Genomic DNA, 9,548 nt, shown 5'->3' on the forward strand with positions numbered 1-9,548 from the left:
AGAGAGCGACTATATCACATCACTAGAAAAGTTAACTCACTAACGAAACAGTATAAGTTCCCTCTTATACTGTCCGCTACATAATTATATACATGTATTTTGATTAAATGGACGGGTTTAAAGAACAATATACTGACTGAAGGACAGAGAGACAGTGACGGCTGAAGGACAGAGAGACAGTGACGTCTGAAGGACAGTGACGGTTGAAGGACAGAGAGACAGTGACGGCTGAAGGACAGAGAGACAGTGACGTCGACCGCAGAGAACAAGCCCCATGTATCACCATTACCTTTTTATGATGATGTGATATTACGAATGATACAATTATAATTCTTTCAATTATATGCATGCTATGCATCAAATATGATATTTATCGCTTTTAAGTCTCATCGTAACAGGTGGTAAATTCAAAAGACAAATGGACCTGCAGAGCACGTCTTCCGAGATTACTCGGAATCAGATGAAGATATGAAAGTCAATTCTAAATTATTTTTTTTTAGTCAATTCTATATATATATATTTTTTTTTAGTCAATTCTATATTTAAAATTTTGTATCATGAACAAAATAATGATACCAGACAATGTGTAAAATATTGAGTCCAGACCATGTAAAATGGAATTTACAGATGTCATTTCTTCCATTTTATATCAGGTACAGTATAACCGATTGCTATATTACATGATACCTGACTTTCTGAAACACCAACCCTTGAACGAATGATTAACAGCGCTCTTGCAGAAAATCTGACATCTCATATCAAATAGTAATTCTAAACACAGCTACTGATGCACGTGACATCGAGAGATCAATAGATAACCAAGTTTCCAGTGTACACACACAATGTAGCACCGATATCGTACATTGGTCCTTCCTACTAGTTAGCCGAATTTTCCCCATTCGGGCTAAAGGGGACTACAATATGCATATATATAGAGCTCTCCTCCCTGAACCTTTTTTTGGATAAGAATATGGTGGAGGATCAAAGGACAAAATAATTGTTTAATAGAATGAAAGTTTGGATTAAATAAATTACCACCGCCTTTACATATACCACCAAGTAGTATACTATGTTATACATACACCTGAATGAACTTTTTGTCAGCCATACTTTAGTCTTAAAACAGCGCAGCATTAACAGAAATTTGTGGTATGCATTTCATTATACAGGAAGTAGTTTACTCCAGTAAAAAATGAAAAATGTAAGATCTCTCCCTTCCTGCCCCCTCCCCCCCCTCTCTCTCTCTCTCTCTCTCTCTCTCTCTCTGTCGCGTCCGATATAGTTGAATTTTTTGTGTGTTTTTCTAAAATAATGAAAAAGATGTTTTGTTTGCAAATAAGGGATTTTAAAATCCCACTGTGATTTGATGTATCCAGTCGTATGTTTAAAGTATAAGTACACATGTATTTTTATTTTTAAAAACTAGAACGGCTATCGAAGTTTTCTGGGCATGTTTTATTGTTCATATCATTCATCAAATCGCAGCAAAGTTGGGACTATAAAATCTCTTATTTGCAAACTTTCTGCTGCTTATTAAGAAAAAGCTTGTATGAGTCTTTCGATGATGAAATCATACTCCACATGAGATGAAATTTTGGTGAACTGATCCACCCTAAACTATGTGCTGTTATTAGTTTGCCTCTTCAAGAAATGATATTCGTTCGTTCGTTGCTATAAATATCACACATCCTTAATTTTGTCAAAGTAGACTATCTAGTTACGTGGACGATCGTATTCAGTGGTATTTGACACAAGGGATTCTGAAAATCCTGTCAGTTGCAACATCTTTGTTCACATTTATTGATATCGGGAGTCAAAATGACTGGAGAATTTTTGTTTCATCTCAATCAAGTAATGATAAATATCGGAACACAACAAAGGCTATCAATCTAATTAAAATCAGACTTCTTAGATCCGCGCCGTATACTCTATTGTAGCGATTGTGAGCGTATTCTAGGATCTGATTTTAATTAGACTGCAAAGGATATTAACATGGAGAATTCCTTTTCAGCGCGAAATCTCGATCAGTGTGTGATTTTTAAACTACAGAGACAAAGCACTGACAAAGAGCTAACTAGTGTCGTTTTCAATTGATCAAATTATCTTTATTAATCAAATTCTTTTATTTAAAAAATCATAAAAAGGGGAAAATGTCAAAATTAGTAGGAAATGGTTATTTTTTCGGGCGCGTTGTATAGTAATTTGTCAGCATCAGCACTCCGGAAGCCATGTACAGTACTCCTCCAATCACAACACACCCATATGACCACGTGATTCCTACCTTCACCGATGCGCCGTATACAATGGAGGTTAGCAGAATGCTGGCAGCTGCAAATGTACCATTCAATCATAAACTGAATATATTATATATATATATATATATATATATATATATATATATATATATATATATATATAAGTCTCTTTTTTGGAAGTAAAATACAGAAAAAACTCTAAACACTTTGTAGAAATAACTTGACCGTGTTACCGGTCTTCTTCAGTCGTGTTTATCATTAAGTACTATATATATATATATATATATATATATATATATATATAATTGTCATTATCCATGATAATATATCACAGTAGATTTTGTTTAAATCATGAGTTAACCTAATTACTAGTACATGTAGCTGTGGTTTTAAAGGGATTGATTCACGATTTCCCCCAAAATTCTGGTTTTCTACTTTAGTGATCAAAATCTACTGTCTATAAATATGTTTAAAAGGTTTCACAAGAAAATTGAGGTTATACATTATCACAGAAGCTCATTTTAGAGAGTTTATTGTTTTTTTATTTTGGGAGGTGTAAACAAAGATTGCAGTATGTTATTGTTTACGAAGTTTTCATGGATCCATTTTTCATGTCTATCACATTTCAAGTATTCTTTTGTAAATTACAAAATTAGCAGTTCACATAACACATAGTTAAGGCTAAAATATTCCTCTTATCCTTACATTAAGAAGGTTCAAATTTTGGCTACCAACATTGAATGGATTATGTTTTTAATGTTTGACATAAAAAATAAACTGAAATTTTTTCTCTCCAAAAAACGTGAACAAGTCCCTTTATTGCAGATAAATTTATATATGTCTCTGCTATATATAAAGTAAATGTATTTAAGAAGAAACAAACTAAAATAATTATAAGTCCTCTTACCTGTAATAAAACAGGACAAGAATGACAGAAAATAAACTTTGCTGCTCTCATAAAAGTTTTGCCACAAGAGATGGGTGATGATGAGACAGGTGGCGATTAGCGAGGATCCAAGGGCGACAATCTCAAACACTCTGACTACTAGCAGCCAGTCTATAGAACACAAGTAACGTAACATGTAGTCAGAAATATAACATGTACTACAGCCAGTCTATATAACAGAAGTAACGTAACATGTACTACAGCCAGTCTATAGAACACAAGTAACGTGTAGTCAAGAATATAACATGTACTACAGCCAGTCTATATAACACAAGTAACATGTAGTCAAGAATATAACATGTACTACAGCCAGTCTATAGAACACAAGTAATGTGTAGTCAGAAATATAACATGTACTACAGCCAGTCTATAGAACAGAAGTAACATGTAGTCAGAAATATAACATGTACTACAACCAGTCTATAGAACACAAGTAACATGTAGTCAGAAATATAACATGTACTACAGCCAGTCTATAGAACACAAGTAACATGTAGTCAGAAATATAACATGTACTACAGCCAGTCTATAGAACACAAGTAACGTGTAGTCAAGAATATAACATGTACTACAGCCAGTCTATAGAACACAAGTAACGTAGCATGTACTACAGCCAGTCTATAGAACACAAGTAACGTAGCATGTACTACAGCCAGTCTATAGAACACAAGTAATGTGTAGTCAGAAATATAACATGTACTACAGCCAGTCTATAGAACACAAGTAATGTGTAGTCAAGAATATAACATGTACTACAGCCAGTCTATAGAACACAAGTAACATGTAGTCAGAAATATAACATGTACTACAGCCAGTCTATAGAACAGAAGTAACATGTAGTCAAGAATATAACATGTACTACAGCCAGTCTATAGAACAGAAGTAACGTAGCATGTACTACAGCCAGTCTATAGAAGACAAGTAACGTAGCATGTACTACAGCCAGTCTATAGAACAGAAGTAATGTGTAGTCAGAAATATAACATGTACTACAACCAGTCTATAGAACACAAGTAACATGTAGTCAGAAATATAACATGTACTACAGCCAGTCTATAGAACACAAGTAACATGTAGTCAAGAATATAACATGTACTACAGCCAGTCTATAGAACACAAGTAACGTAGCATGTACTACAACCAGTCTATAGAACACAAGTAATATAACATGTACTACAGCCAGTCTATAGAACACAAGTAACGTGTAGTCAAGAATATAACATGTACTACAACCAGTCTATAGAACACAAGTAACATGTAGTCAGAAATATAACATGTACTACAGCCAGTCTATAGAACACAAGTAACATGTAGTCAAGAATATAACATGTACTACAGCCAGTCTATAGAACACAAGTAACATGTAGTCAAGAATATAACATGTACTACAGCCAGTCTATAGAACACAAGTAATGTGTAGTCAGAAATATAACATGTACTACAGCCAGTCTATAGAACACAAGTAACAGGTAGTCAGAAATATAAAATGTACTACAGCCAGTCTAGAGAATACAAGTATATATCGTGTAGTCAGAAATATAACATGTAATACAGCCAGTTTATAGAATACAAGTAATGTGTAGTCAGAAATATAACATGTACTACAGCCAGTCTATAGAACACAAGTAACATGTAGTCAGAAATATAACATGTACTACAGCCAGTCTATAGAACACAAGTAACATGTAGTCAGAAATATAACATGTACTACAGCCAGTCTGTGGAACACAGGTAATGTGTAGTCAGAAATATAACATGTACTACAGCCAGTCTATAGAACACAAGTAACGTAACATGTACTACAGCCAGTCAATAGAACACAAGTAATATGTAGTCAGAAATATAACATGTGGTACATCTACAAGTACATGTAGTGGGGCATTTTCGGGAACGTTGATAAAAGAAACACGGTAATAGACAGAGAGGTACATGATGTCACTGTTCCTGGTTTGTTTAAGGTTCCTTATCAAAATGTACTGTTTACGTATAGTACGTACACATGTTAACTCAATGATATATCTTATACAGGTCAGATAGCAGTGATATATCACAAATCTATTGAAGGAATTACGAGATATAGATAATGTTATGATATCGGATGTTAAGATTGGGGTTGGGTGGGGAGGGGGTTATGGAAGAAGTATATGTTTCCAGCCATTCATGTAAATCTATGATAAAAAAAAAAACTTACCTCTGCCAACAATGTTGATTTCGGAACAGATTCCATTGACACACCTCCTCCAGATCCCCTCGTCAAAACCTTGGATCACAATATCGATGTCTTCTATAATGTCCTCCGAATATTTAAAGTGGAGGGACCGCCAGTAGGGAGTGCAGAAACCAACAAGATGAAGGAAAAATCCGACGAGCTCTAACACAAGATACAGGCGAACGAGAAAATCGGTTTTACGTAAATCCGCCATTTCTTAGACCCAACAAAATCTTCTCATAATGAACGGAAAGACAAGCTAATTGTTTTTGTTAGTCAGCGATATGTCATTTATGCATCGTGTAGGAAGTTTAATCATAAGTATGGTGATTTAGCATGTCCTGCGGGCAAATATGAATAGACTACACAAAGAGGCGGTAGTGTGGGGATCGGACAGACGATATATAATGGTCTAAACCACGGCGATGTGTAACAATCTCTTTCAACACTTATATTATAATTTTATTTTAGGATATGCCAAAATCATCAGGTGCTATTAATCTGTTTAGAAGTAGCATATTATTTAATGGATCCCACAATGAATAGGAATTATGAAAACTTGATGTAGAAAACGATACTCTATACAAAGAGATTCCTTAACACCCCCCCCCCCTTTTCCAATCATTTACTGGATTAATCGCTCTTATCCCCTCGCAGTCACGAGTATTTCCCTCATTTTCCCTAAAGGGTCGATTGTAAAGTCTTTAAAAAATTACATAATGGTGTGGCTATATTGAAAATGCACAGAAGAATTCTATTATTTGGTTATATTCCTGAAGTTGGAAGTTAAACATTTAACAGAACAAGCCTCGAAAACACTTCCTGGCGTCTTACCTACGTCATTAAGGATTAAATTTACACAAACTCATAGTCATCGATTGAAACCGGTAGTTAGAATATATAATTAAGATCATGTACAATGCGCAATTGTAATTGTAATAATGGTGAAATGTACACATTTTTCAAACGAAACAGAAATGTCTCTGTCCAAGAGATATTGTAAAAAAAAAAATCAAAAAAAAAAAAATCAATATTATTAAAGTTAACGAGCGAATAAATATAAACAATGAAGAGATATTGGAATCAATGCCAAATTTTGTTTTAATTGTTTTAAGCTGGGTGAACCCTTTAAAACTGCACGTTCACCTTTTTTTCTTTGAATACTTTTCTATTTCGAAACCATACCTATACCCCATGTAGCAGTGATCTAATTTTTGAGTGAATGAAGAATTGAGAAATATTGAAGTCACGCCACATGAATGAGCGAACATTGTACTGTCCTGGGAAGTGCTGTGGACATGTATAATCAATGCCTAGCTACATCCGACATTTACTTATCTCCTGTCAATGCCCATCCATTAAATGTCTGATTTTGATTACATAATTATATTTAAATGTGTCTGTCAGATCATTGTGTGACATCTACATTCGTGTAAGAAAAGTAATGAATTCATCTAAGTCAAAAAGTAGTTCCTTGGCGGAGTTTAATTGAACTTAATACATGCATCAGGCCGTCGGGAAAATTCATCTTTTTCCACCTTTCTTTTTTTTCACCTTTACGTTTATTCATTTTCGTTTTACAAGAAGATTTTGTGTTTTAGAGCTTGTGTCCAATTCCAAATTACACAATAAGAAACAATATTGATTTCTTTTTATTTTAAATACAAGCCGACGAAACATAACTGAAATATTGTACCTGTGAATTACATTAATCTTTACTGATAATTCAGGATTGGGCTTCTATAAATGAGTGCAGTTGTTTTATGAAAAATAAGAATGTTATTAATGATTCTGATAACGAATAAATAATAGCCCTTTATTAAAAGTGAAATTCCGGATTAATTTCTGTATGAAAACGCCTATTCTAGCTTGTCTGGAATATGCGCATTGTTCATCTGATTGAAGTTTACCTGACTGGAAGGACTGGAGGTGGTGTCGGTTATTCCTCAAAATCCAGTTCCCCACCGTGTATGACTCTCCTACTACATACCACACTAATCTCACATCCGTCTTTATTTCTAAATCGTGCTTCATGGTTTGGGAAATGTTATAAGCTGAAAGAAAAAAAACTGCTAAAGAATTGGCAAAACTTCGCATGCTCAAAAACTATTTCAGTCTGAACATTATTTAGAAATCTTACAATTCCAAAGAATCTAATAATTTATTGTTTTGATGATTTCTACGAATTTCAGATATCCCCATTGTGTGTTGCAGGCCCGTAGGAAGCAATTTCAATGGGGGGGGGGGGGGGGGGGCACCACACCAAAGTAATTTACGACAAAAAAATGATATCGACAAAACCATTAGTAAAAAGATAATTGCATAAATATGTGCAAGCATTGAGGTTTACGTCATGTACATAAATCTAATTATGTACATAGAATCTAATTAGTTTCCCAGAAAACCCCTCAACTTTAATTTTTGTTTGTTTTTGTTTTTTTGGAGGGGGGGTGTTAAGGATTTTTTAAAATCTTTTTTTGTTTTGTTTATATCTTTATCATTTTGTTATCAATCATTTCTGAGTCATAAGGTATTTAGTACTCGGTAAACTTTCCAAAAATCACCAGTCTGTGTTCACTTTCACTTACGAACTCCTCAACTATTTTTCTGGATTCAGTTCATCAGTCTCATTTTTATGAACATGTAATAAAAGCAAATTGTTTATTCGTATTTGGCTCATTGTTGATTTCAGTGATGTTTTCAATCTTTTCAAGGCGCTGAATGAGCGCTCACTGGTAGCGTTAGTTGCAGGAAGTACCAAAATTAGTTTGAGAATTTTGAGGATCTCGGCAAACAGACTTTTTTCATTTGAATGTCTGAAAAATTCAACCACACTTGATATATCTGGTGTAAAGTCTTTTGGCAAAACAGTCTTTAACATTATAAGCTGGCAGTGAAGATCCTTTGGCTTCAAATCTGTATCATATAGGGTCGTGACAAAATTGAATTCTTCTTCAAACGTTTGACCTGTGCAAGCCTTAATTACGAGGTTTTCAAGATTAACATAAGCTTTGTAACCTGGTTGGTCAAATCTAGATTTTATGCCAGCTAAAAGCAGATCTAATGCCTCGTAGAAATATTTCCTATACATATCTGCACACGATGAAAAAGTATGTGCTGCTGTCCCATCATCAAGTTTACGAGGAATTTTGCGTTTTCTAAGGAAGAACAGGATCATCGATGTTCATCTGTTTTGCTTTTTCAACAACTTCCTCGTAAAACTGAGTGAAGATTGTCTCATTTCGGACACTTTGCAAAGCACTCATTGTCGTTGATGCCATTTTTTGACCATCACTCGCCGAGAGATTTGGAGCCTGCAGAGCCCTTGCCAAATTATCACTATAACGTAAAAGTTTTTCACTCAGTAAACACCCAAAGAAGAAATCAAACCTGCACATATAAGCAGCCACTCCCCTAATTCTGTTTCTCATTTCTACCTCACGCACGTATTGGAGGCTTTCATCCCAAACATTTCTTAGAATTTCATAGCTTGACAAAATGCTCAAAAATGTGTCGGCTTTTATTGTCCATCTTGTGGGACACAAAACCCCAGTGGCGTAGCTTCCATTGAGGCAACCGAGGCAGCTGCCTCGGTAAAAAAAACAACCCCACCTTTTACGTTGTTAAAATGTCGATAGCTTCTGGGGGGATGCGCCCCCCCCCAGACCCCCTGCCTCGGTAATATTCGAACCCAAGCTACGCCTGTGAACCCTTATTCCCGCTGACGTTTTCTCTATATTTTGGGCATTTTTTAATGTATTGAAAATCATCTCCCTTCTTGGAGATTCTTTAATCAACTGTTATATCCTTTGCAATGTCCAGGGAGTCTCTAAGCAACTTACATCCCTTAATAGAATCACTGCAAGCTAGGTTAAGAGCATGACCATAACAGTGTATGTAAAGGGCTCTGGGTTCAAGTGCATGAATTTGTGTTGCAACACCTGTCTTTGAACCAGCCATAGAAGCAGCCATGTCATAACACTGACCTCGTACTTTGTTGATAGGCAGATCGAACCTCAAAAGGGCATCTTTAATTGCTAGAGTTATTGAATTAGCCCCAATGTCAGAAAGACAGTACATTCCTAATAAATCTTCATGAGCGGTAAAATTTTGATCAACCCATCGAATGCATAAAACA

The 9,548-nt window shown here is 35.0% G+C and overlaps 1 protein-coding gene across 1 annotated transcript; it reads right to left on the reverse strand.

Moving 5' to 3' along the window:
* Positions 1–2,083: 2,083 nt before the first annotated feature.
* LOC125645615 (uncharacterized) lies at positions 2,084–5,819 on the reverse strand. Its single transcript, XM_048871237.2, has 3 exons — positions 5,393–5,819; positions 3,163–3,312; positions 2,084–2,328 (listed from the first exon to the last, which is right to left on the reverse strand). The coding sequence occupies exons 1-3, from the start codon at positions 5,622–5,624 to the stop codon at positions 2,174–2,176; spliced, it is 537 nt and encodes a 178-aa protein (XP_048727194.1). The 5' UTR covers positions 5,625–5,819; the 3' UTR covers positions 2,084–2,173.
* Positions 5,820–9,548: the final 3,729 nt, after the last annotated feature.

The sequence above is a fragment of the Ostrea edulis genome, chromosome 6, assembly GCF_947568905.1.
Source record: "Ostrea edulis chromosome 6, xbOstEdul1.1, whole genome shotgun sequence".
Classification (NCBI taxonomy): Eukaryota; Metazoa; Mollusca; class Bivalvia; order Ostreida; family Ostreidae; genus Ostrea; species Ostrea edulis.